Source organism: Anas platyrhynchos, chromosome 15 (assembly GCF_047663525.1).
Source record: "Anas platyrhynchos isolate ZD024472 breed Pekin duck chromosome 15, IASCAAS_PekinDuck_T2T, whole genome shotgun sequence".
Classification (NCBI taxonomy): Eukaryota; Metazoa; Chordata; class Aves; order Anseriformes; family Anatidae; genus Anas; species Anas platyrhynchos.
In genome coordinates this window covers 7,451,224-7,478,543 of record NC_092601.1, presented here as the reverse complement: position 1 = coordinate 7,478,543, position 27,320 = coordinate 7,451,224, and the positions used below count along the sequence as shown (strand labels likewise).

The following is a 27,320-nucleotide window of genomic DNA, read 5'->3' as shown; positions in this document are numbered from 1 at the left end:
GGGGGGGGGGGTCCCTGCTCTCCGCACGCATGCGCCGCAGCCGCCGTGCCCGCGAGGTGCTCGAACCGCCAACTGCCCCGATTCGAATTCGCATCCTCGACGCCCAATCGCGGCCCGCGGGGCGGGCCCGGCCCCGCCCCCCCGCGCCCCGCCGGCCAATCAGGCGGCCCGCTGGGTTTAAAAAAAAAAGTGCGCGCGGCCGGCAGGCGTCGCTCAGCGGAGCCGGGCCGGCGGCGGAAAGGGGCGGGGCTTCCGCCAGCACCACCCCCAGGGTAGGCGGGGCCTGAGGGGAGGGGGCGTGGCTTGGGGGCGGGGCCGGCCGCGCGCTCCTTCCCTGACCCTCGCTGAGCGCCGAGGGGGCGTGGCCAGGCCCCGGGGCCGGAGCGGGCAGCGCCAAGCCCCGCCCCTTTACGGCTTAGCCCCGCCCCTCACCGCTAAGCCCCGCCCCCTGCTCGGTGAGGCCCCGCCCCCTCGGCCCCGTCCCCTCAGAAGCGCTCCGGGCGCCGCCGCCGCCGCCGCTCGATCCCCGGGGAGGCTCCGCGATGAAGGCGGGCGGTGAGTGAGGGCCGCGCCGCCACGGCACCCCCACACGCAGCCCAACGCGGCCCCTCGGCTCCCGGGGGATTCAAACCGGGGCGGGGACAGGGCCTCGGTGGGGTCCCGGGGTGGGGGAGGCCGGGGGGGACCGGCGGGGAGGCTCCCGGAGGTTCCCGGAGGCGGCCGGGCCCCGGCGGCGCTGCCCCTGCCGGGGGGGCTCGGCCTGGGGCTGGGCTCCCCCCGGGGCCTGTGGAGCCGGGGGGGGTGCGGGGGTCCCGTCCGTTCCCTTCCCGGTGTGTGTGGGGGGAGCCGCTGGGCCCCGGGGCTGTCCGGGTGCGGGGTTTTGCAGAGGAGCGGGGCCAAGGGAAGGGAAAAGGGAGAGAGCACCCCCTAAAAATCCCCCGTGCTCCCCCTTTATCCGTCTCTCTCACCGTGGGGAGGAGCCGGGAGCGGCACCGCGGGCCCAGCTGCTGCCTTCGGCCCCCACGGATCAGACAGGGCGGTTCGGTGTGGTACCGTGCTGCTCGCACCTACATCCAAATATCTCCACATGAGAAATGAGCCGGTGAGAATAGGGCCGGCAGCACGGTGTTGAGGTCTCCAGCAGAGCCAGGGAGTCTCCTAGGAAGCTTCTTTAGGAAGAAAACTAAATAAATTTCCCAGGTATAACCTCTTTTTGTGTGAGGCTTGAACCAGATTTGAAAAGTTCAATCAAGAAGCCCTCTGTGGCCAAAGCAAAGACCTTTAAGTGTCCCTCTAATTTATGGGGCTCAGGCTTTCACTTCAGAATTTAGTTTTGGAGCCCCCCATCTGTGAAGGAAACGTTCAGCCGCCTTCAGTCTCAGCAGTGGCCTCTGTTGCCCGTGCATCTGCCTGCCCTGGGTCCGGGTGGCAGCCCAGCACTGTGCTCTCAGTAGCAGACGGAGAAAAGTTTGGGTTTCCTGTCCTCAGAGAGCAATGCGCTGTGCTCCCCTTGGGTTTGCCCCTCTTGGCAGTGAGGGTGAACTCTTAACGAGCAACAGAAGTAGCCAGCGCCCTGGTCTGTGAGCCCTACAAAACGGTGAAGACTTCAGAGAAAGGTTTCCTGGTTCTTAGGGCTCTTCTCTGAGTGCCCGTGGCAGCAACTGGCTGCCCAGGAAGGTGGGCTTCTGGCGTCAGCAGGTTTAGTGGGTCTTAACTTCCTAATCGAGCCGGTCACATTTCAAGGTCTGTTATCAATTGAGGAGGAAAAGTTGGGAGGTGGGGGAGGTAAATGGAGTCGTAGTGGTGACAGTTTAACTAAACAGGCAAACGGTGGAGTTAGGGCGCAGGAGCCTTCTCCTGGGTGAGGAGTGTTTGAGCTGAATGGCACGAGCCATCCTTCCTGAGCATCTCAGCTTAACTGACTAAACTGAACTAAAAAAAATTGAACCAGTTGCTTCTTCGTAGCTAAGCCTTACAGCGTTCTGTGACGGGCTCAATCTCTACAGTTACAGTTTGAAGAAGTATTACATGCTGCAGTCAATAGGTACTTGATCAGATGCGTGTTTATGTGTGCATGTACACTGTAAGTGCCTTTTTTTTCTTGTACTGTTCCATCACTAACTGAGGTGTTCTTTGGTTTTGTTTCCCAGTGATTCACTGTAGGTGCTCCAGGTGTTTTTCTTTCCCTTCAAAGCGGAGGATAAGAAAACGGCCCCGCGTCCTGACGTTGCTAAGCCTGCCCGAGGACGTTCTGTTTCATGTTCTGAAAGGCCTTCCTGCTGAGGACATCCTCTCGGTCAGAGCTGTGAGTCTGCAAGTGCTTCTCCTCTGTCGCGTGCAATGGCTTATTTCTGCCATTAGGAGCCAGGACTGCATACAGGAAAGTCTGTGTCCAAGTAAACCTGAAGGAAGGCAAAAAATACATGCAGTAGCTGGGTATTTGGTATCCTAGTAACTTTATTTCTTGGTACTCAAGCTTCAAAATTGTAGCAGTGATATTTGTTTGATTTGTGCAACTTTTCTGTGGAAATTGTCTTGCCAACTCACTGGGACTGAACAAGTTGATTTGGTTTAGCATCTTTTGCCTTAGTGATGGTTAGACAGGAAGAGAGTTACGATGAAGTTGTGATTAATTAGTTACCTATATAAAATCAGATCACAAAGAACTATTTCTCCTTTGGTCACTTTACTTTAACAATTATTATTTTACACTTCTTCCCCAACCCTGCAGGTGCACTCACATCTTAAATACCTTGTGGATAATCATGCTAGTGTTTGGGCATGTGCAAGTTTTGAAGATGTATGGCCTTCTCCAAAAAACCTGAAAGTGTTTGAAAGGTAAGCTCTAAGAATCAATATTCCCCTGAAGTAGAGGAGGATGTTTCAAGCTAGATATGCAGCTCTAATCAATCTTCACTGCAAGTGAGAAATCTGACTACCCTTTTTTATAGAAGTCTTTCCATAGGGTGATGAAGAATTACTGATTTCACATGTAAGCTGCAAATAATTGCATACACTGAAGTTATTTCTCTCCAAGGGCATTAGTATTGCATGTTAGAACATGACACATTAACTGAAACGTTACAGGTGCTTCCATAGGAACATGCAAGTGAGATCATAGGATCAAGAGCATAACTGTATTTCTGGGTCCTAGTTGTTTTGGTCACTTCTTGTGCAACCCACTGTATTAAAAAGCAGATAAACTTCAGTGTTGAAACAAGTGCAGTTTAAATGGGTAATTTATAAAATTAAAAAAGGAAGCACCATAAAAAGGAAGGAGAGTGTCTTACTCATCTGATTTGAAGGCGATGAATCAATATAAATGTCATGCTAATTGTTCTGCTTCTGGTTATTGCCTCTGCTCTGATGCATGTATCATCTTCTTTCTGAAGAAGATTTGTCTGAAAATTGGTCTGGAAGGGAGGAGCACAAGGGCTTGAGGCATGTCCTCGATGGCGCAAGTACTGAAGCGTATTATTGCAATCTTGTATTGGGGATGTTGCTTGGGATTGGGAAACTGTTCCTGTGAATTGTCAAATTATCCTGGATATGGACATATGAAAGGGTTGCATCAAGAAAAGCCACAGCGTAATTTGCCTTTAAGTTACGTAGTGAAAACACGTATGCTGGTGGCTGGTGAACAGCAGATTCACAGTTTGGCCTCCACTGAAGTAACTTGTCTGATGATGTGGGCCTGAAAACACCGACTGACTTCAACCTGAGGTATCTTCTGTGTTCCCATTCAGGGCTGCTGAAAGGGGTAACTTTGAAGCTGCTGTGAAGCTGGGAATAGCATACCTGTACAATGAAGGCTGTAAGTGTGGGAGCTTGTGCTTGGGTCCTTGGGGAAGATGGCATAATGGAAAGAAATAAAGACGAACTGATGGCTTGTAGCTGCAGATCAGACTAATTCCCTCCTCATTTTCACTGGCGACTTGCAAAGCTATTTCTCCAGTGCCTTGAGCACTGATTTTTTTGTACCCAGGTTCAGAGCCAGTTTGCTGTCTTAAGCGTGTGGTTAGGTCTCCTGTGTCATCATGCCTTTTCAGTTTTATTTTTCAGTAGAACTTAAGACCTGGGCACTAAACTGCCAGGTGTTCAGTGCCATGGTGTATGGTGCACAGGGCTTTTAACGCGACAAAATGAGTCTGTGCAAAGCCTACAAATTCATGTTTAGAAGTCATCTTTTGTAAACTCCTGGTCAAACTTGGCTACTTAACTAGTCTGTTAGTTGTAACAAAAGGGGCTGATGGCTGGCAGGAGGAACCTCCTTGCTGAGGGTGCTAGCAAGGCAGGTAACTTGCACACTAATTCGTTTGTGCAGTGACAGGAATTAACATTGCTTTGAGTGTTGGGATTTGTAGAATGCCTCCTGGGCTTAAGGCTTTATGTTCCTACCGACTAATTATAATAAGATTTGTCTTCTCTTGCCATCTCCCTGATCTTTAAAGCTTTAAGGGGAAAATACAATCCAATCTTTTCCTGGTGGTATCTTATTTTCTCTCTCAGCCTGACTAAATGCCAAAACCATGTTGTGAATAAACTCTGAACTTTCCTTTTTTTTTTATTGTTTGTTTAGTGTCCATCTCTGATGAAGGTCGTGCAGAAGTGAATGGATTAAAGGCGTCTCATTTCTTCAGTCTGGCAGAGCGTTTGAATGTGTCCGCAGCCCCGTTTATCTGGCTTTTTATTCGTCCTCCCTGGTCCTTGAGTGGAAGCTGTTGTAAAGCTGTGGTGTTTGAGAGTCTTAAAGCAGAGTGTCAGTTGGAGAAGGTAAGACTGCTTTCTGCCCTTGACTTTAAGACAGGCTGGTAGCTGCACCTACTTCTTTTGGGAAAAATTGTTTTCATTTCCCCAAGGAGCTCCTATGCTCTTGCTGTTTAAGTGACTGTGGATCAATCATCTTAATGAATCTGCTGCCAAAGTACGCGGTATATCATGAGTACCAGAGGCCTTGTGCTGTGTCTTCTGAGAGATTCAGTACTGTCTCAAAGATGACGAAACATTGAGAAAAGCAGGCAGGAAGAATGAAAGGCAAACAACTTTACTCTGGAATTAATAGCAAAAAGTTGCTATTGTTCCTTGTTTATCTTTAGCAATACTTTATCTTGATGCTTTTTTTCAGGCTCAGAAAGGATCTATTCTCTACTGCTTGGCTAAGGTCTTGAGTCTCTTTGAGGTGAGCGGTGTTTCTGATTTGATATGTTTGAGGATTCTGAAAATGACTTTTATTGATGCTAATGCTGTGTTTGCCTCGAGTGAAGAAGAGAAAAGTCATCCAAATGTTCTTATCTTCCTCAAGTGGCGTAACAATTTCTGCTCTCATGGGCTTAACCCAATAATTGCTTAAAGGAGCATTATAAACTTAGTTTATCCAATTTTAGAAACAATTAAATTAATTTTAGCACGATCATGGGCTTGCTGTGTGGTCGGGTCTTACAGGAAGCCTTCCATTCATAATGAGCATCAAACACACAAAAATGGCCTTCAGTAGTGAATGAGGTAAAACGATTTTGTCTGGCTGAGGAAAACCACTGCTTCCTGAGATGGAATCTTTAAATGCTGAGTGGATGTTGGAACAGCCCTCATAATCTGGAGTGGACTCACAAGTTGTTGATTCTGCTCTCTAGTTCTCAGTACAGAGCCATTCTGTAGCTTCTGAAGTATTGAGATCTGTCTGGACAGCATAAATACAGTCACACCTTTCCTTCTTAGGATGAAGAAAAAAGGAAAGAGTCCCTTGAAATGTTTGAAGAATCTTCAAAGCAGGGTTGTTTAAACAGCTCCTACCTCCTTTGGGAAAGTAACAGAAAGGTTGCTGTAAGTAATTTTGTTTCTCAAAAAACATTTTCACTGTAATGTCTGAACCTTTGTCCTGTGCAAGGAGCATATGGAGAAAGACATCGCTGTTTCTCAAATCTTACTTTCGTCATAACCAAGAATAGTAAGAACATTCACAAATGAGCTCTGGTGTTTGTCTTGGTGTTTAAAGTAAATGAGTCTACAAGTAGTTGTAAAAGGTGTTAGCAGTTCTTTCATAGTGAGCCTACTAAATGCATAGAGACTGCTGGCCAGTGATCAGGTTGCTCACTTGGGAACAGGAGTGGGGAGATTGCCTGCGTTGTCATTTAAAAAAAAAAAAAAAAAAAAATGCCAAAACTAGTATGTTGGAATCTCCTGTAACCCATCTCATTTCCTGCAAGACCCTGGGCAAGAGCTGAAGAAAGTTTTTCTTAAAAACAGTGTTGTTGTCATGGTGAGAAACAGAACAGGCAGGTTGCTGAAATAATAGAGGTACCTGCGGGTACTGTTTTTTTCTCTGGATATTAGTACTTCAGTCCTTCTGTTTGTTCTGTAAAGGTAATGGTTTTTGAAATGTGTTTACATTCTCCTCTACAGATGTCAGATCCCGGCAGGTACCTCCAAAGTCTCAGGAAGCTACGGGACTATGCAGCAAAGGGCTGCTGGGAAGCACAGGTAAGATAACTTTTTTTTTTTTTTTCAACCCCCACACCAGAAAGCTATCTTCATTTGGTCTTATCTATGCGCTGTCACTATAGGCTTAGACTTCTCCCTTCAGAAGCAGGGTCAAAATTGCTGAATAATATCTATATGTGTGTGTATATATACTCTGCAAATCACCCTCCTTTGGAAAATCCTGCACTTCTCCTTGGTACAATCCAAGGGTTAAGCTTGTGATAGACATAAAAGCCTGCCCCTGAATTACGTGTGCAGTGTTGGGTATTTTAGCCAGACTAACAACTACTAATTATCTAGCAGTTCTCTCAAGTAGTTTCTCTTGTTCCCTCTTCTCTACAGGAAAATTACAGGACCATTCTAAGCTGCTTTATTTTGCATTTGGTAAAAACCCTTTCTTTTGTGTTTTCTCTACTACAGATAGCTTTAGCCAAAGCTTGTGGGAATGGAAACCAGCTAGGATTAGAGCCAAAATCTTCCAGTGAAATGGTGTCTCAGATCTTTCAAGCCTCCCTTCCTATCAGCAAGCAAAGTATCTTCACTGTGCAGAAAAGAATAAATGAAACAATGAGGTAAAAACTCAGATCCAGGAGTCAGGCCACACAGCAAAAAACTGTTTCCCTTTACATCTGTAGAGGGGAAGCACACCTAGAATGAGGTCTGTTGGAAGATGAAATCTTTAGCTTTACTCTTCTGCAGTTCATTATGTGCAATCAGGTGCAAGCTAGTGCTTCAGCACTGTGAATACTCAGCACTCCGGTGCCTGGGCACGCTCCTTGGCCTCCTGTTTAGGGGATGCAGGAAGCATCTTGGGGCAGGCTGGGGGTAGGTGGGAATACCTTGTGCACGGTGTGGAGTTGTGTAACCACAGCCGTGCCCTCTCATGTGAGTGGAGCAGTAGTTGTCTCAATTCAGGTTGGGTATCAGGAAAAGGCTCTTCACCGAGAGGGTGGTCAGGCACTTAAACAGGGCTGTGGTCTTGTCTTTGAACTTTTAATTGGAGGAGGAATTCAGAAAACTAGGGAAAGGGAGGGTGTTTGGGACTGATTTGAATGGCTTCTAACTGGGCAGGATGTGTTTGTCTCTGCCATCTAGGTATATCCTGATTGATTGGCTGGTGGAAGTGGCTACCATGAAAGACTTCTCTTGCCTGTGCCTGCACATGACAGTGGGATGTGTGGATCGCTATTTGAAGCTGCGACCTGTACCTCGATCTCGACTCCAACTTCTGGGAATAGCCTGCATGGTTATTTGCACACGGTAGGGTTTCTGACTCATGCTGAGAGGTGGTTACTGTGATCATTCAAATTCATTTGTGCAGCTCAAGCTTTTTTCCCCATGCTAATAATAGTACTGGAAAGAATCTTTGGCTTCCCTCTACAATGACTGCTGCTTGAACTGAATTCAAATACAAACAGTCCCAGCCTCTGCAAATGAGGCACAGAATATTCCTTGAACATGTTTTTTAATATGAAAACAACTCCATAGTGGTGGATAAGCCTAAATGCATTCCATCAATAACTGAAATCTTTCACACTCTCATCAGCATGAGTAACCCTGTAAGGAACAACTGCAGCAGTGTTGTTACCTAGTTCAGTCTGTTATGCTCAGATGAACAGAAGGGTGCGGTGGATAATTATTCTTCTCTGTTAATTACCTCAATATCTTGCATCTTAACCTAAGAAAGGTTTTATAAATGAAGAATTAGCAGTGTCCTAATAGGCGGTTTGAGCTAAAAGGTGAAATAAATGAAGAATTGTTATTTATTCTTTCCCAATCAGTGCTTGACTTTATAAGGTACTTATTAAAGTTTAACTCCGTGGCCTTCTTGAATGCATTTATTGGCCACAGAAAGAAACAAATAGTGCATAAGTGCACAAGCTCACTCTTCTAGGGTTAACTGTTAGTATTCTTTGATATTGCAGTTTCATCAGCAAAGAGATCTTGACAATACGGGAAGCTGTGTGGCTAACGGACAACACATACAAATATGAAGACCTGGTGAGGATGATGGGCGAGATCATTTCTGCCCTGGAGGGAAAGATAAGGGTGAGTTTGGAAAGTGGAGGGAATTTTTTGCCTGTAGGGCTCTTGTAATTAGTGCTCCTTATCTAAGACATTATTGTTTTATGCAGATGTTCTTTATTAGCTATGGAGGCCATGCATGTTTAAGAGCATGCAGATGCAAAGCGCTCTCTCTTTCTGTAGAGATTAGTACTTAGGTCTCTTGAGACAAGTTGAGGACACTTTTCTGCTGGAGAATATTTCAATGTTAGTGTAGTATTAAAAAAGGAAAGAAAACACGAATGAAAATGATGTCTTCTGGAAACAACTGTTCTAAATACTTGGTGTTTGTCTTGTATTGCCAACCTCTGTTATCCTTTGTATTAGATACCTACTATTGTGGACTACAAAGAAGTACTGTCAAACATAGTCTCACTGGAGAGAAGAACTCTGCACCTTTACAGCTTCATTTGCGAACTGTCACTCTTAAATACAAGCCTTTTTGTGTATTCCCCAGCTCGCCTGGCTGCTGCGGCACTGCTGCTGGCTAAGATACTACACGGTCAAGGTAAGGAAAGCCCATTTGGAGCAGATTGTAGTATGTCAGTCTGCCTTTCCCTTTTAGGGTGCCTTTTGTTTGTTTACTTGGAGTTTAACCAAGATGTCCCAGTCACTTTGGGGGGGCCGGGTGGAGAGGAGAACAGGTGTAAAATTTGAAAAATTAAGAGCTGAGTTCAGTCTATTTGACTTCTTAATAGCTGTGACGAACAAGAGTATTAGCATCAGCCAATGCAAGTCCAGTGTTTAAACAATTCTGAAGATTTCTGCCATTGTCTACGATGTAGGATTATATTTAGGTGTATCTTAAGTTTTTCAAGTAAAACTATCTTTGAATCTAATTCTTAACTTAAACTGTGTAGAGGCAAAACCTCATGGCAATCATTATCACTTGATCTTTATCCCATAAAGAAATCTGATTATAGAACATGAAATGGTAATGCCTGTTCTCTTCTCTAGCACATCCCTGGACCAGCCAGTTGTCTGAGTGCACTGGCTTCTCTCTTGAAGACCTGTTGCCCTGTGTGCTAAGCCTCCACCAAAAATGGTAAGACTTCTGGAACTCTTTTGGGAGGAAACATGAGTGTGTGTATTCCAGCTCTTGCAGCCATGCTGCATCCATAGGCAGCCCTTCCCCATGAAGGAGGTGGCTTTGGAAAACTGCCTTGCTCCCTCTACCAGGAGGCACTAAAGTATAGGGGCTGCTTCACTGACAGTTACTCTGTTTGTCCTGGTAGTGGCCCCGGGTTACAAAGACCTGGTGCTCCTCAAGTTAGTTCCCTGGTGAAATGCCAACTTCTTTAGCTCAGAGCTAAGGTGGGCAGAGGGAATGCACATAAACTGCTAGGTTTTGCTCTCACTGTTTCATGTAATTCATTCTAAGACTAGGACTTCAATCTGTCTTTGCAGTTTCCATGATGAGGTCCCAAAGGATTATAGGCAGGTGTCCTTAACTGCTGTGAAACAACGATTTGAAGATGAGCGTTATGAAGAAATAGGCAAAGAAAAGGTGGGTTAGCTCTTTGTTTCGTTTGCTGAAGCTGGACACCCAGAGCAAAGCTACCATGTGGCAGGATGTACAAAACTTCACATAAGGGGAAGTGGGTTTTAACTTCAGGTTTTTGGAAGCGAGAACAACTAGGTAAAGTTGTGGCTTTTAAACTTCCCCTGCTGGGATTGTAACTGTAGGGTTGAGAACGTGTAGGAAGAACTCACCAGGATAGCTTGCTTCTAGAAAAATAAGGATAAAATAGCTGTCTCCTGGCAGAGGGAATCACTTGATCTAATTCTTACTGACCCTTTATTTTTCAGATGATGAGTTACAGCCAGCTCTGCTCAGTGTTGGGTGTGAAACAGGAGGACCCGGAGCCCAGTCCTTTACACACGAATGTGGTGGAAATTGAGACTTTCCTTAGCTCTCCCTCTGGAAAGAGAACTAAAAGGCTAGTATAAGTCCTTGCTTTATATGTCTCTGAAGACTAACATGAGCCTTTCCTCCTCTTTCCTCCCCTCTGGTATCCTGAGGTTCTATTCTTAGATATTTTTTTCTGTAATTGCCTTAATTGGCATACCTATTAAAATAGCTGGAAAAGTAGATCTCTTTTTTTTTTTTTTTTTTTTTTTAATGCGTGACTTCTGCATTTCTTTGCTACAGGAGGAGGGAAGACAGCATTCAGGATGACAGAGGCAGCTTTGTGACTACGCCTACAGCTGAACTGTCCACCCAGGAAGAAAGCCTTCTAGACAACTTCCTGGACTGGAGTTTAGATTCCTGCTCAGGTTATGAAGGTGATCAGGAAAGCGAAGGCGAGAGAGATGGAGATGGTGAGGCTTTTATTCTCCTTATAAAAAGTAGACGAGAATTAAAACTGGCTTGTTATCTTTGCTTAAAACTGTTTCTCAGGCACCAGGAGCCTGAACTTTCAGCAGAAGGTCAGCTGGAAGAACTCTTCCCCCTTCCCCCAGTGATGATAACTGTTAAACTGTTTTAGGAATATACAGAAGAAAAGGAACATACTGCTTCAGAACATAATGAGGGATTTTGGTAGTGGCTTAGCATTTCAAGACAGTATTTTCAGATACAACAGTAGGCAGTTTATATTTGCATGTTTTTTTTTCCTGCTCGACTGTGCTGAATGCCTGCTTGGTGATGCCCAACTCATAACCAACCTTTCCCTTTTATCATCCTTGCAGTGACAGGTCCCAGTGGAATCTTGGATGTGACGGTGGTGTACGTGGACCCAGCGGAGCACTGCTGTCAGGACTCCAGCGATGAAGACAACCTCTCTGCAGAGTGGTCCGAGCATGCGGCACCACAGAGGAAGGCCAAGACAGCGGATGACACTCACAGAATTTCAACATATCTTGCCCCAAGAAACCCTAACCGGGAAGGGAGCTCGGGCTACTCTTCCATCAATGGTGCTAGTCCTACATCTTCTGTAGAAGGCAGCTGTGGAGTACCTCTCAAACCTACCTCAGCACTGTCTCTTGGCAGCGCCATGAACAAGGAGCCATGCCTGCCTCGTTACTTGGAATCATGTTTACAGTCAGTCTGTGCTAGGTCTAGTGATGGCAAGTGTGACAGAAGGCAAGTCAAACGAAAAAACATAGCGGAACACAGTGAAGAAAGGGTGAACTTGGGCTTCTTAAGCCTCTGACTTCACGCTTTTTACTTCTCTAGGTTTCCTGGAAACAGTATTTCTGTCATAGTCGTACAGGGATGATAGTGAATAATTGACAATACCTCCAAAAAGAGTCCTTCCCCTCAACTTTGCCTATCGTGATCTGCAAGCCTGTCTTTTAATTCTGTAGCTCACTTCTGGGCTGTTTCCTTCCTTGATATCTGTCTTTTTTTAAGTATCCCCTATTGTCTGGTCCTGTGCAAATTAAGATCCTTTTCCACTGATGAAATGTTATAGCTTGTCATACCTCACCAGTTAATTCTTGGTGATAGGAAACTTGTCATGTCCCTTGCTTCACTGTGAGGCCTGGCACTATAAAAGAAAGGAATTTATTTTTGGTTGCCAAGTTACTAGATGTAACACTATGCTTGAATTCTTCCATTTGAAAAACCTTTTTGAGGTTGTGCTGCCTTTTTCTTCCAGCCAGGTACTATATCAAGTCAGCTGGTGCTTCCCTTGTCTATGTGTGTGTGTATATACTCTTTGCTGCACTGATCTAAGGTTTTTATGGATACAATCAAGAGGTAAATGAAGGCTCACAGCAGGTCTGAGCTTTTATTTTTTTAACCTACCTCTCACATGGTTTTAAGCCCTATTTGCCTCAGGCCTTAGTTGCCATATGTTCCCTCACCTGAAAAATCCTCCTCCTGTGCCTTATGCTTCACTGCCCAATGCTACAGTAATGTGATCTCTGTGAACTGTTAGTCTATGCTGGAACTGTGTGGTTAAGCTGCCACCTCCAGCCAGTGGCAAAACTTCATTTCCTGTCTTGCACAGTCTTCCTTGCTATTTCTATTAACGTGTCCTGAAATAAAGCACAAATCACTTGAACACTAGAAACAGGCATCAAGGTAGTAATGGCAAACATTCTGTCGTACAGAAAGCCTTAACTTAATTTTTATTGTAACTGGATCCTAATTCACAAAGGCAGCATCTACTTCTCTTACAAAAAATATTATCTTCTGTGCTGTATCCATAGTGATGCTGACCCCAGCCTAGCCAGCCCTGGTTAAAGCTCTGTCAGCCTGTGAATGTTGGGAAAACAGCCTTCTTTTTAAAAACATAGTGAACATTCAAATACCAAGGTATAAGACTTCCAGGAGATGTCAATGAACTTAACACTGGAACTGGACTCCATGATTCTTCCTTTGTTTAGAATTTACTGTGGCAGATGGCAACAGTTCAGATACACACAATGTAGTGACTTTTTTTATAAAACTTTTTTTTTTGTATAAATAGATGGCTCCTTGTGTTACTTCTGTGGATGGTATCCCGTTTGCCTACTGCACTGACCTGGCGCTTGGAGAGTTAAGGTACTGCTTAGGGATGAAGTCAGGGTTTAGCTCTGAGCCAAGTTGTTAGGATTGTGTTCCAAGAGGGACAGCCTGTAGGCTATTTACATGAACAGCATGAGCAGTTGGGAGAGCATCCTGCAAACTGCCATTACACGGCAAAAAAAAAAATTAGATGGGGCTCAACTCACCATCATAACTCTATAGCATCCCCAGAAAGAAAGTCTCCAGAAATGCCTTGAACATGACAAATAACTGCATGACAGGGGGCCTTAGGTGCTTGTCTAAAGTTTATTATAAAACAACGTACTGCCACTGTTGTCACTTAAAAAAGTCCCTGATTTAGTTTCTTTGTGCCCTTCTCCTGGTGGCTAGAGTGCACTTCTCCAGCTGTTTACACTAACTTGCCACGCAGGAGCATCTTCACAGTAGCTTCTTACAGCAGTGGCTCAGCATTCAGTAGCACGTTACATTAAAATTAGAGGAAAATGCCTTTAAAAAGTCTTTCGCTAAACCAGGTAGGTAAAAGTTAAATGTCTTCTGAAAAGGGGCTCACACTGCAGAAAGCTTTGAACTCTGTTTTCCAGTCCAAGTTTCCTTGATCTAAAAGAAAAGGCACAAACAGGAATATTAACCAGCATTTGTACAACTCCTTCCCAGAAATCTGCTCCTGGGGCTCCTGCTTAAACCAGAGGCCTTAACTGAGGCAGGCCCAGACTAGACATAGATTTGTCTTTGTATTTATTTGTATTGTATCTCTTATCAAGCCTTCACCTTGGCATGAAGTGTTTCATGGACAAAATAGAGCACTTGTGCCTACAGGGCTGCACTAGAAGGTGGCTTTATGAAAAAGAACTACAAAAGGTACAGCCCAGATTCTGGATTTTTTTTTTTTTTTTAAGGACCACATCAATCTGTACTTTGTTAGCACCTTCAGGGCCCTGCAGACTTCAGCCTTTATTGCACCTGGAAGAAGGTGGCAAGTTGGCAAGTATTATGCCTTTCTACAAAACCTCAAAGAAGCAGATGTGACAACTGCTAAGCTTGGCCTTGCATAGCACTGGACTGGCCTCTTAAGAGGGAACAGTGAAATAACAGTGCTGCTTTCACAGTCAGGAGGAGCCCCGTGGTCTTGGGTGAGTTCACAGACCACCCTACTCTCTTCTCACCTCCTCTTGCTGCTGCCTGCAGCACCCCAGGGTGTACGGCACTGTGCTACTCAAAGCAGCACAGGGGCACAAGTGCTTTGCACTGTGGCAGTCTGAACTACAGGCACTTACTTAGGGCACTATCGTGATGGCCACGGAGTCGTAAGCTGATGCTTTCATCTTCTCCAGTGGCTTTTTGAAGAGCTGCCGCAGGAACTCATAGTTGGGCTTCTCCTCATACTCCAGTGCCATTACTTGCTGCAGGTAGCGCTGAAGGGCATCTGCAAAATGAGGAATGTCACCGCCCGGAGCAGCACAGCCACCCATCATCTTTACAAAGCTGCCAAATAGCCTCTCCAGACTGCATTCCCCATAGACAGCTCGCTCACCTGCCTTGGCCAGCTGCAGAGAAAGGAAAACAAAACCTGGACTGCCTCAGGAGCAGTGGGAGCAGCAGGTACAAGGGAGGTGATTCGCCCCCTCTGCTCTTGTGAGGCACCACCCGCAGTGCCCTGCGTTCAGCTTGGGCCCCCCACACAGGGGAAGGACAGGGAGCTGCTGGAGTGAGTCCACAGGAGGGCCATGAGGGCAACCAAAGGGACAGAGCACTTCCATTATGGCTGAGAGAGCTGCCTCGTTCAGCTCAGAGGAGAGAAGGCTCTGGGGAGATCTTACAGCGGCCTTCTAGTACCTAAAGGGGGCTACAGGAAAGCTGGAGAGGGACTCTTTGCCAGGAGCATAGTGATAGGACAAGGAGTCTTTAAAAGAGAGTAGACTTGGATTAGATATAAGAAATTCTTTGCTATGTGGGTGGTGAAACCAGATGATGTTTAAGGTCCCTTCCCACCCAAACTGTTTTGTGGGTCTATGAAAACAAAAGGCTAATATGAAACTCAAAGATAGGGTGGGGAAGTGACCCAAGTCCTGCATTTTTAAAGCCCCCAGAACACTTGCCTCTTCAGCAAGGCTCATGAATACAGATAATGGGCAGCAGCCCTCCTTGTTTTGCTGCAAAGAAAACAAGGGATTCATTCACAGGGGGAGCCTGTCAGCTGCTCCATGCAATGCTTTGCCACCATCACCACTGGAAGCCATCCCAGCTAGCACGCCAGCACAGGGAAGGCTCTGACCTCAAGTACAGTCAATCCTCCCTCCACAAGAAGCCCGCAGGAAAGCAAGCCCACACCTGGAATTGCTCTCTGCCCCATGAAGCACTGTCGGAGAAGGCACGTCACATCTGCTTTGTACCTGGAATAATCAATGCAGAGTGCTGTCAGATGAGAAGCAAAGGAGCAGGCCCTCAAGCAGACCATCAAGCAGAACAACAGGGACAAAAAAAGGCTGAATTCAGGTGGCCAAGTTCTAAACGGTGCTGAACTCTGGGTTCACCAATAACCCTTTTGTTTGGCCACCTGCTTCCAGTCTCAGCCTTTACATTGGATTAACCCACATCCCAATAGTGTACTGTGACCATGTGATTTCTCTTTAAGTCACAGAACATTCCTCAGCACTTTCTGCTGAGCGTTTCCCAAAAGAGCAGAAGATTTCTCCTACTTTTCTTTCTTCTCCACCACAGCTTCCACGTTCTTCAGATCATGAGACCAAGGCAAGAAGCCACAGAGCCATTTCAGGAGACAGTAGCCCAGAGATTCCAAGTCACTCCGTCGAGATGGTCCTGATGGGAAAGAAGGGAGATTGACACATGAAAAAGTATTTGGGAGGCTAGCACCTTTCCTTCAAATGAAAGTAGAGACTAGCACGCATTGCACAACCTCGGAAGTCTCTATTTTAAGTGTTCTTTATGTAAAACAGGCAGCTTTGTGATGGGGCACAAGCCTAAGGAGCTGAAGTACAGAAATGCAAGAGTTTCACTGCTAGAGGATATCGACAGTTCTGAGAGCCTGCTGCCCACAGCTGAATGAGCACATCCCAGCCCCTGGATGAACATTTGCCCAGTGTGAACACTGCAACCAAGAGAGGTACTGGCTAATTTAAATACCCTTCCAGCTCTCACTGCTTCAAGGTCAGAGCAAAGCCGGCTTGCTTCAACTCTGTTTTGGGCAGGGATCCAGTCTGGTTTGAAACATACCCCTGCTAAGCCAGCAGGAAGCAGCCCAGTTTTCTATTCCTTGCATGCCTGCAGTAAAGCCAAGGCTCCAGATGGAGCAGGAACATCCCTGCACCTCTTGCTGCTGTTGCTGAGTAACCTGGCAAGTCCCAGCACAGCAGCCTAGAGAGAGGTTAGAGGGAACAGCCCGACCAGAAGCTGAGTTGCAGGTGATGATTTCCAGGCATTTTTACTAACAAATGCCAGCTCCAGAGAGCAATGCCACAGAAACAGCTCTGTGGCAAGCTTGACTGGCTCGTGTCAGAAAGAGACTGACCTGCTCCCCTGTGGCTGTCCAGACTGATAAACTCTATCGTGCCTTCGTGAGGGGTCCTGCTGCCTTCGCGCTGAGCCACGTGCTTCCCTCCTGGGCAGTAACGGAATGCAAAGCAGTAGCCCGCTAGGGTCACCTACAAGACACCAAGAAACACGCGTCTGAGCATTACTGCTTGGGGCCAGGACCCCAAGCTGTATATCTGCTCCTCTTCCTCCATAGGTCTCCAGGACAGAGCCTGAAACTTCCCTCCAAGGAATCTCCTTATTGCAGACTCCAGGTGGCATGGCAGGTACCACGTCCACTCCTTCAGGTGTTAAATCTGTGAATTCCCCAATCCTGCACTACAAAACCTGCTTGAGCACTGCACAGAATGCATCATTCCCCTGCTCAAGAGCAGGATCCTGGGTGTTCTGTCCTGCTTCATCAGCCCTCCTTCACTGCCATTTCCTTGCAGCACGGCTCCAGCTCCATACCTGCGTGAGGTCTTCTGGGTTCACGTAGATGTTCTCAGCCGTGATGTCCCCATGCACATACTCATTTTCATGAAGGTACTCCAGGCAGTCTAGCTACAAGTAAACAGAAAACGTCAACGTATTAGACCCATGCGTTCCTTCTGCACACGGGCTTTCCCTAAACTGGACTTTCCAACACAGTTCCTTGAAGCTGTGTGCAGGTACACATTAGCACCACGTCTCACAGATTCTGATTTTCAAGTGCCAGGTTTCTTTCACTCTCCTTATCTCAAATTCCTTCAAATTTACATACTGCTCAAGAGATGCTACTCAAGTTCAACAACAGGCTCAAGTGATGCTGCTTTAAGACCCCAGCCAAGCCCCTGGGTTAGCTTTAAAACATCTTTATAAGATTAGGGGAGAAGTTGTATGCCTTTTCTGAACAAGTCCCTTGGGAAGTATTGGTTCTCTACGTACCAGCCGGACTACGATCTGAAAAGCTGCCTTCTCATTCAGGCGTACGCCATCATTCAGGATGGAGTGAAGAGTTCGCCCTAAGTCTGAGAACACCAAAAACCTACAAGAGACAAGGACTTGGCAGTACCTACCTGGTTCAGAAACCCTACAACAGACACTCATCAAGCATTCTACCTGGATTAGACCTGTCCCCCACTTCATGTTAACGTGGGTAAAGCTTTTCTCATTTCTTATATATAACAAAAAACTCTATGAAAAGGAGAGACACGCTGACCACATATTACAAAGTCTCGTCTCCCCTTTTGAGTTAAGTTTAAAAGGCAGCAATAAGATGTCCCTGGGCCTGAGGAGCAGAAGCAGCAAAAGCAATGACTTCACCAGCAACACAAAGACTGAAGGAATATTGGGAGAGGCAATAATTTTTGGTGATAAATAATTTTGGTAATAAATGAAATAGGAGCAATACATACTTAGGAGCCTGTGGACAGCAAGAAATGAAACAGCAGAGAGCAAGAGGGAAAGAAAGAAAAAGCCCAAGAGGATGGCAATTGTGGACAAAAGAGCTCAGCTGTGTCCTTCACAGAGTCACCTCACCTGTATTTATCTGCATGCAGTCCAAAGCCAACACAATTGGGGATTCCCAGCAGGGGCAAAGAGTGTAGCTTCTTCCACTTATCCACTAGAAGGCAAGAGAAGAGGACAAAGTGCAGCAGATGCTGCTAAGGAGCTCCAAAACAAAGGAGCTCAGTCAGGGATGGCCTTTCTCCAAAGGCCTGATCTGCCCTGGGCAGCTCAGTTAAAAGTCACTCTCATACTGATTCTGTCCCAGAAATGCCAGCCTAATATGCTGGGGTGTTAGCATGTCAATGAACACAGCACTGCAGAGCAAGAATATGACAGCAGAGATGCTGGAAATACCAGAGCAGGCTAAAGCGTGTGCTTGCTATGGGGCTGTGTAAAACAAGAAGGGAAGAAGAGTCAGGAGCAGTGATGGACAAGCAAATTCTACACATAGGCTTGGGAAGGATTTGATTGCAGTCTTCCCAGAAGTGCAGGTTTGTCAGGAATTCCCCCAAAACCCCTGCTCAAACACCTGCCCATGTTCCCTGGTCAGATTTGCCCACGCTGAGGTTTTTGAGTCAACTGAGTAAATACTTGACAGCAGCTGACAGAAATGCGGAAGCAGCACAGAAGAGAGAGCGAGCAACGGCCAGCCAGGCTGCAGGATTCAACGGCTACCACCGAGATGAAGACGAAGCCTGGGTAGAGCAAGAGAGCTTCAAAATGCCAATATTACAGTGTCCTGAAGGCAGGGACAGCCTGGGAGAGCAGGCTCTTGGCTGAACTGCTCAGCACTCTGGCACAGATGAAGCAACAAATTAGTTTATTCTAGCCTTGCCTTCTGAGAAACTGACAGAACCAACGAGAGAGTGATGCCAGTTTTCCTAACAAGCAGCCTTGTCCCCACCATTCCAAGAAGCACCAACCTGTGTCTTTCTTTGCAGCTCGCTGGAAAAAGTTCTGTTCGTTGTAGATCTTGCCATCTTTGGCATCCTAAAGGAAACAGAAAGAAAATGCATTACTTCAGCAACACACCCCCTGCTGGAATGGCAAATTTGGGCAAGACTGCTATAAGACTTTCACTAAATATTTTTAAACCTCCCCCTTCCTACCCCCAAAAAACGAAAGAACAGACAGCAGAAGAGCTGAGAAGAGAGTTCAGGTCTTTTGGCTCAATATTTAATGCTGCACCTGACAGCCGCACTGACTCCAAGCATCAGCATGGAAGGAGGGAGCAGCTCTCACACGTTTCAAGCACTACCACTAAGAAGCATCCATCGGTTAAGAGCACCTAGACAACGTGAACCATCTGGCAGCCCAGAACGAGCTCTAGTCCTGAAGCTGTTATGTTAGGAGACAGAGGCAACCTTCATAGCCACAGCACAGATGAGGTTCTTTCTGCGAAGAGGCAAGTCAAAGCTATTCCATTTTATGCTAGCTGTCAGAAAACGAGACAAGGATTCGCAACATTTCCTAAGTGTCTGGGTAATGTGTTGGATTCTTAAAATCCATCCTTTTTACGCCAGTCAGCACTGCTGCTCTTTTACTACTCCTGTTATCAAGTGACCTGATGGTTTACAACCAACGTATCCACGTCTGTGTGCCCACACACGTTTATACAGACATACACAGAAATATCCTCAGGACACTGCACGCTAACTTAGGGCAGATGCTCCGCATGGGAGGAGGCAGCCGTTTCACATCCTGGCTGGTTTGATACCAAAGACCCCACCCACAAGCAGCCCCGCTTTCTGCGGGATCAGCAGTCTCCAGACAACACCAACGACCACGTTCCAGATATTTCATTGTGCATCTTGCCTGGGAAGCCAACCTGAACCCAAATGCTCTCGTGTGCTATGCTACAGACCGCTACAGCCACCAGGGCTGGGCTGCAGTCAGAAGACTGCTGATCAAAACACCAGAAGGTGCAAAATACAGGAGCTGGGAGCATTACGTACAGAACTGAACAAAGATCCCCACCTACTGGTTCTAGTTTTGTGGCAGCTAGCTGTCTGTTCTCATTAACACTCTATTCTTTCTCCACCCTCCTATGTAGCTCTCCTCTGACAGAAGAGTGAATAATTTTACTAGCACATGTGAGTGGGCACCACCACGTCCCCCACAGAGCCATCAGTCATCAACTCGATTTCAACTGCAGAACAGCTATTAGTGAAAATAACACGTTTCCAGAGAACACAAATCTTTGGAAGCGCCTAGGAAGCTGGCTTAGAATTACAACTTTAATTACTGTTTAATTTAAAGATGTGCTCTGGTGTTAAGAGTCTCTCAGTATAACCTCAGCGTAACCACCAAATGCTGTCATCTCCAGTTCCCCCCTGATTTCAGCAGGATTTATGCCCTCGCCATACAGGAAGAAAGCAGGCCTGACATTAATGGAACAAGAACTCTATCCTACAGCACTAAATTCAGGTTTAGAGATTACTGAGCCTTGTGGATTGAAGGGGCAGTCTTCTGGGATGAAGGGGTTTTTGTCTGTTTGCTTTTAAATGAATTCCTTGTAGCTGTTTTTCTTCACACCTCTAGTGGAACAGCCAACGTCTACTGAAAACCAAGCAAGAGATTCCTGGGAAGTTTTATCCATCTCCTAAGCAATGGTGTTATTTTCCTCCCTCTGAGGGATTTTACCTACAGAGATGAGGACAGTGAAGCCACGAGGCGGCACAGCTTCAGGCTAGAGGGGGCCTCTCTGCCCACCTGCCCTGAATGCCACCTCTAGCCCTACAGACGGGTGGGTCAGGCCCTGGACACAGCACTACACACTACTTCTTACCCAAACAGATCAAAACTCACAAGTTTGAGGGAGAATCTTTGCTTTTGAGGACAGGCTCCAGATGCTGACTGTGCTGTGGAAGGATGGAACAGATGTGGTTACAGAAGCACAGAAAAGAGCTACTCGCAGTGTCAGCTGTGCCATTAAACACAGCCTGCACAGCCCGACTCTTACTTATCCTCTGCTTCTTTCGCTTGGACTTTGCAAAAGCTTCCTCCGTGACAGCGCCTTCCCATACTGCCACAAAATAATTCTTACCTTGCTCCAGAGGCACAGCACCCCTGACATGCTTCAGGTGCAGATCTGCTTAAGTCACAGCAGCATCTACGCATGGCTACAGTACGGGGGGTGCTTTGAAGATGGCACGCAAAGAACAAGTCATTAGTAGAATCTCAAAGGCATCCCCAAATTAATTTGATGAGAGTTCCCTTTGGCTCACTATGTAGTTTTTCCAGTCTGTAAGAGATCTGTAAGTCCCTCCTCCTCTGCGTAATGTTATTATGCACGTCACCTTCCTCCTCCAAAATGTGCACCCATTACTTTGCCTTGGGGCAGGCTCCTTTCTGCTGCTCGCAGCCTGGATGCTACACAGAGGTTATCAGCTGCTCATCACCCCAAAGGTGTCTCTGTAACAGCACCTTCCACTGCAGTAACAGCATTGATTTGCTCTTTTCCTACCATCACGCCTGTGGATGCCCTGCCTTTGTTACGAAGCGGCATAAGCAAGTAGAAGGAAACTGAAGCCAAACATGGGGCAAAGCTTACTCGTGGGGGCAATTCCTCCTGAGCAGTGTGTTCAGGGTGACGGTGGGGAATGGGATCAAAACTTCTCCCTTGGAAATACACAACTGGAGTGGTGAGAAAAGCTCAGCACGCACTGAACAGCCGAGACAATGCCCTGATGATTTCTCTGGTTCCTTTTGGCCCTGAAATGGGGAAAATCCCCACCTGACATTTACACAGCCCCAACAGCACCTGCGGCACAGGAACTCCTGCGTGGGGCTCACGGCCTGTGGGTTGTGAACCTAAAAAAACAGGAAACTGCACCATGGCCTGCAAGGCTCCTGGTCCTAACACAAATCCCCGACCCCACGGGGCCACAACCCGGTGTGGGGCCTCCAGCCCCCGCCCCACACCCCCTGGGGACCCCCCGCCAGCCCTGCCCGGGCCGTGCCCCCCTCACCCCCAGCTCCCCGTCCCCACAGCACCTTCGTACATCAGCCCGGGCCCGCCGTGCTCCAGCAGCCGGCCCAGCCTCCAGCGCCTCTTGCCGTGATCCTCCAGCACCTCGGCCTCCGGGAACGGCACCGCCGCCACCGCCCGCGGCTTGCGGGGCGAGAAGGAGCCGCGCTTCGCCGCCGGGGACAGGGACGGGGACCGGGGCGGGGGCGGCCGGGAGGCCCCCGAGGGGGACGAGGAGCCGGAGCCGGGCCCGGCCGCGGGGCTCCGGGCCTGCCACGGTGCCGGGGCCGCCGCCGCTGCTTCCCCTGGGGCCGGCGGCTGCCGCTCCCCGCAGGCCGGGCAGAACCTGAAGGCGGCCTCCACGCCGCGGCCGCACTGCGGGCAGAAGCGGGCGGGCCCGAGGGCACAGCCGGGAGCCGGAGCCGGAGCCGGAGCCGGAGCCGGAGCTGGAGCCGGGCTCTGCTGCGGCCCCGCAGCGCGGCCCCGGCCCCGCCGCCCGCGGCCCGGCATCGCCGCAGCCCCGCCGCTGAGGGCCCGCGAGGAGCCGCTGCGGCCCGGCACGGGCATGCGCGAGGCTGGGGGGGGACGGGAAGGGACGGGGCAGGGGGGGCGGCTCCTCGGCACGGAGGGGTCGGGGTGCGGTGGGGCGGGCAGGGGGAAGGGGAGGATAAGGAAGGGGAAGAGGAATGGGGTGAAGGAGGAGGAGAAGAGGATGAGGAAGGGGAAGGGGAAAGGGAAAGGGTAGGAGAAGGGGAAGAAGGAGGAGAAGGAGAAAGAGAAGGAGAAAGAGAAGGAGAAAGTGAGGAAGGGAACAAGGATAAGGATTAAGATAAGGATAAGGATGGAGAAGAGGATGGGGTTGAGGATGGAGAAGGAGATAGGGAAGGAGAAGGAGGTAGGATAAGGATAAGGATGGGGAACGGAAGGGGATGAGGATGGGGAAGGAGAAAGGGAAGGGGATGAGGATGGGAAAAGGGAAGAGGATGAGGAAGGGGATGAGGATGAGGAAGGGGAAGGGGATGAGGAAGGGGAAAGGGAAGGGGTGAGGAAGGGAAAGGGGATAGGGATGAAGAAGGGGAAGGGGATGAGGATGGGGAAAGGGAAGGGACAGAAAGAGAAGGAAGGGGAACGCTGCCAGGGGCTGCCCCTGCTGCCTCAACCAGCCTTCCCAGGTCCTGGCGCTGGAGGAAGGAGGCTATTTCCGTTACTTCCTTCTTGGTTTTGGGTTATTGGTTTGTTATTTAAGAAATTGTAATAAAAAGCTACATAAAAGTGAACTTAGGACTACAAAATGGGTTCTTCAAAATTCATGAGTGCTGGGGTTAATGAGACAGTGTTGGGAGGAGTAACAAGGCCCGCTGCTCTCTGTACTGCACACCGTGCACCTCAGGCTGGCCCCACGGGGCCAACACAACAAATGTGGGTGGGCTGCGGCCATTCTGCCCCGGGTGGGCTCAAACAGGGCCACGTGTGAGGAAGGTGCTGGTGGGACAGGCGCAGGGGGTGCCGTCATGATGGCATCGCCCTCCAGACCTCGTCCTGGCCAGCCTGCAGCACCTCGCGTGCAGGGAGCGGGCTGGCAGCAGGCTGGGGCAGCAGCTGCCCTCATGGTAGCTCAGCGAGGCCGGGAGGGAGCTGGATGATTAATGGCAGGGCCAGGAAGGAGCTGGCTGAATAAAATGGCAGGGCCAGGAAGGAGCTGCCTGAATAAAATGGCACCTGGCATCAGCCCCACACCAGGGCCCAGCTCAGGAGAGATTCCCCCGGCCAAGGAGTGCTGCACAGACCTCGTCCCACCTCAGGCTGGCTGCCCAGCCCAGCCCCTCCAAACACCAAAAACATTCCCAACACTCGCTGAGCACTTGAAGTGTTCCCAGAAAAGCCCAAACTGCGCCAAGTGACGGAGGAGGCCCAGCACGTACTCGGATTGTTTGCTGCCGTCTGTTGCCGGCACTTTTCCATCTGCCTTTGAAGCGTGTGGACGCTGCCAGCAGCCGTGGAGCAGGCTGGCCGGGCTCCCACGTCCCTACCTGCGGCGTTCATCAGGACACAGCACGCACTTGGGTCACTTTGTCATTTTTTCCTGGCTCTGTGGGTGTAGCAGGGGTGTGCAGAGCTGGCTGCCCCCGCAGCCACCCCCCAGTGCGCCAGCTTCTTCTCAGTCCTAGCTATTCCTGCCCCTCGTATGGGTGCAGATAGCAATTCCTTTGTTAATCAGAGCTATGCGTCACAATTTCCTTCATCAGATTTGGCTGAACGCACCTTTACAGGCTGCTGGCGTCTTCACCTCGCTCCTGAATTAAGATCTATAATCGTTGCTTTTCCCTACCGAAGGCACCAGCTGGTGGCCCCGACGTGAATGTCATGTTTCAGCAACAACTTATTAAGCCCTGCAGTTACAATTTTTTTTGTTGCTGTTGTTTTTGACTTCTTTAAACGGTGTTAATTCATGATCATAGCTCTATAATTCTGGTGGTGGTTGCCTAGGGAACGGTGATCATGACCTGATTACATTCAATTTGGGCAGAGAATAATCCATTCAGTAAACCAAAATACATATTGCTTTAAAAAGTCAAACCCCAGAAGGCCGAGAAAAAATGGTGAGAAAAATTAGTGATGGGAAAATGTGTGTGAAAAAAGGGGAATTCTTTAAGATTTCTTTCCAAGAGCCCCCAAGCTAGTATCAAAGAAAAAAAAAAAAAAAGAGAGAGCCTGTCAGTGCGTACACATAGCACTATTTTTTATGTTGCCTTGAATTCAGTTATATTGAATCACATTTTAAGTCTTTCTGCTCAGCCACTTGACATCACGCAACCCCTCCCCAGCTTTTCACAGCCTGCTTTCATCTTCACCACCCCGAGGCCCTGCGCATCGCCAGCAGGAGCTGCTCTCTCATGGACGTATTGACCAGCACAGGTCTGGCACACATCATCCCATTTATTCCCACACCATCTCCTAACTCCTAAGCAGTTACTTTAAAAGCAAAAGCTTGCTGTAAATCCATCCTTAACATCGTGCAGAGCTTCTGCAGTGAGGCCCCAGCACACACCTGCCCCATCCCTGCCAGCCACAGTGGGCTCCCAGCAAACTTCTTCTTTCTGACGGGTTTGCAAACCCTGGCTATAATTTTTGTGCGGTAAGCAAATTACGCTCAAAATATTTTTTGTCTGTGTGAACGTGGCTTTTAACTTGCTGAGGGCTTTGCATCTTGCTGTTTTCCTTGTTTGAAACAGAAAATGCCAGTTTTCTAATAATTTTATTTGGTGTGTTTTAACTATTTGTTTGCATTTTGGCTAGCTTGCCTTGCTGTTAAGCCATCCCCCAGCAGGTTCACCATGGCAGAACCTCTGTGTCTTGGTGGTACACTGGCTAGATGATATCTCCCCATCATTTACAAGAACTTTCCTCTGTATTTCATTTTCACTTCTCCCTGTGAGTTTCTCTGTTTTACGTAGTTCCTCCTGGCAAGGTTATGTAAGCGTGCCAAGGGTTTTTGCCCTTACCTGTGCCCATTTTGCAGCCTGGCAGCTCCTGGCCGAGGCAGCGGTTGCCATCCCGTGATAGCACCAGCACGGCCTGGCTTGCTGCTGAGAACTGAGCCCAGCATTAACGAAGCACAGTCCCAGCCATATCAGGTCACACTAAAGCCCAGATCCTGCCATCAGCAGTGGGTGATGTCTGGGAAAGCGTGCAGAGACCAGGGGTGCATGTACATGTATTTGCGGAGGATTCACGGAGGATTTTCCCAGTCTATGGCTCGGGGGATGCCCCTCCTTGTGCTTCTCCAGATGCAGTCAATTTGGGATGTCTTTGCTGTCACATTTCTCATTTCTCCTTCCGTACACAGCGATTTCTCGCTCTCACAGCCTCGTGGCCTCCCTCAGCAGTTTGGGCACATTGTCCCCATCCTCTCTGGGTGGAGTGCCCTCCTCCCTCATCCTCTCTGTCTCCTGGGCCACTCCCCAGGGGTTCCTGCAGGTTCCCGATGCACCTCTCTGCTTCCCAACGCACCTAACTGCACCCCACACCTTCACTTGCTTGGTCCCGTGCCTCCCCCAGCCCTTTGCACACCCAGTCCTCCACCAGCTCCTCCTCGCCTCCCACCCCGGGTTGTCCCTTTCACCGATGCCTTATCTTCACCCAAACCAGGCTGCCTGCTCCTCCTGCCAGGGCTGCAGGCACAGCAGAGCACCATCCGCATCTCCTCTTGCCCTGGAGGCTGTTTTCAATGTCTCTCTTCCTCTGACCCTTGCTGAAGGAGCAGAGATATGAATTTACCTCTGGATGATTCCCTGCACCACTGCCCACCGACCCCACCCCATCCTTGACCTAAAAGCCCTCCTGGGATTGTTTTCAGTTTAAGAGCTGATTTGGTTTTCATTTAGAGCCCATCATTCCTTGGAATGCTTTCTCTATTCTGAAAATGTCTCTATTTTTTCCTAAGACTAAAGGCAACCTGCCTAACCAGCAGCCTGCCCACCCTTGCTGTGTGAGCCGCGCTGGCTGCAGTGTATGAGGTTTCCTCTAAAGCTGTGTTTTAGGTGAACTTCTGACTCTTCCTGCAATGCTCCCAGTTTCTGCAAGACGTAATGTGTGGATGCTCACCCCGAGGCTCTGAAGCAGCAAGGTGCTGATCTGCTCCCCACTTGCACGAGGAACATCCCTGGCATCTTCTCTTGGGAGGTGGCGCTCTGGGGTAACAAACACGGTCCCCGGTATTGCAACAGCCAGCATTGCAGCTAAGCCAACAAGTGGGAAGAAACTGGGACAAAATGGGAAGTGAACCCAGCAGAAGTCAGCTCTGTTTGCCTGTCTCTGACCCTGGGTTCGTGGTTTGGGGCTGTCCAGGGAAGTGTCGCTGGCAGCTCCTCCTCTTTAGGTGGCAGGGAGCACAAGGACATGGCCAGGTTTGTCCCTGGGTGCTGCACAGCGACACCAGCGTCATCAAACAGTGCTCCCCAGCAGTAGCCGAGTGTGGGTATCCTCAGCACGCACCTCAGCCCCCCGGCCATGCAGCCCAGGGGCTATCCTGGGGGCTGGTGTCCCCAGGCTCGGGGACACACAACCCCGCGTGGAGAGGCTCCCTGGGGACAGCTGGGCTGATGTTGGACACAGGAAGATGGTTTCAAACCAGAATTTCTGGAAGGAGGAGGTGACCAGCAGGTTTCAGCAGCTGTGCCAGCACAGGGGCTGACTTCTCATCCTTTCAGATGTTGCTGATGAGTGTGACGGAGCCATGGGGGGGACACACCCACAACCAAGCCCTCTCCAGCTTTCCGACACAGCGAGGTGGGAAGGCTGTCCCTGTGGTTT

The 27,320-nt window shown here is 48.6% G+C and overlaps 2 protein-coding genes across 3 annotated transcripts; one reads left to right on the top strand and one right to left on the bottom strand.

The window, feature by feature from the left end:
* Positions 1-405: 405 nt before the first annotated feature.
* CCNF (cyclin F) lies at positions 406-11,791 on the top strand. Its single transcript, XM_027468963.3, has 17 exons — positions 406-555; positions 2,151-2,305; positions 2,732-2,838; positions 3,747-3,814; positions 4,580-4,773; positions 5,126-5,179; positions 5,716-5,820; positions 6,400-6,477; positions 6,898-7,049; positions 7,573-7,737; positions 8,403-8,526; positions 8,869-9,049; positions 9,499-9,586; positions 9,949-10,048; positions 10,351-10,481; positions 10,694-10,863; positions 11,233-11,791. Exons 1-17 carry the CDS (start codon positions 543-545, stop codon positions 11,694-11,696), a joined length of 2,349 nt encoding a protein of 782 aa, XP_027324764.2. The 5' UTR covers positions 406-542; the 3' UTR covers positions 11,697-11,791.
* Positions 11,792-13,284: 1,493 nt separating this feature from the next.
* On the bottom strand, positions 13,285-22,589 carry VRK3 (VRK serine/threonine kinase 3). Of its 2 annotated transcripts, none has more exons than XR_003500666.2 (11): positions 22,034-22,589; positions 20,846-20,898; positions 18,961-19,027; positions 18,068-18,152; positions 17,474-17,573; positions 17,018-17,110; positions 16,545-16,677; positions 15,715-15,835; positions 15,291-15,408; positions 14,293-14,441; positions 13,285-13,615 (listed from the first exon to the last, which is right to left on the bottom strand). XR_003500666.2 is itself a non-coding variant. In XM_027468965.2 (11 exons), the coding sequence occupies exons 1-10, from the start codon at positions 22,572-22,574 to the stop codon at positions 14,293-14,295; spliced, it is 1,404 nt and encodes a 467-aa protein (XP_027324766.1). In that variant the 5' UTR covers positions 22,575-22,589; the 3' UTR covers positions 13,285-13,615. The 2 variants fall into 2 exon arrangements, 1 of the variants encoding a protein (XP_027324766.1); XM_027468965.2 differs by having other exon boundaries at positions 15,347-15,408.
* Positions 22,590-27,320: the final 4,731 nt, after the last annotated feature.

What these genes read in the sequence shown, in the direction of transcription:
- CCNF (XM_027468963.3), top strand. An exon ending in AGAATAAATGAAACAATGAG is followed by an intron (nt 7,050 to 7,572) that starts GTAAAAACTCAG and finishes TCTGCCATCTAG; the next exon opens with GTATATCCTGATTGATTGGC. An exon ending in TAAGATACTACACGGTCAAG is followed by an intron (nt 9,050 to 9,498) that starts GTAAGGAAAGCC and finishes TCTCTTCTCTAG; the next exon opens with CACATCCCTGGACCAGCCAG.
- VRK3 (XM_027468965.2), bottom strand. Translation starts at nt 22,574, where the DNA reads ATGCCCGTGCCGGGCCGCAGCGGCTCCTCGCGGGCCCTCAGCGGCGGG. An exon ending in AGCTGCAAAGAAAGACACAG is followed by an intron (nt 18,153 to 18,960) that starts GTTGGTGCTTCT and finishes CTTGCCTTCTAG; the next exon opens with TGGATAAGTGGAAGAAGCTA. An exon ending in ACCCAGAAGACCTCACGCAG is followed by an intron (nt 16,678 to 17,017) that starts GTATGGAGCTGG and finishes GGTGTCTTGTAG; the next exon opens with GTGACCCTAGCGGGCTACTG.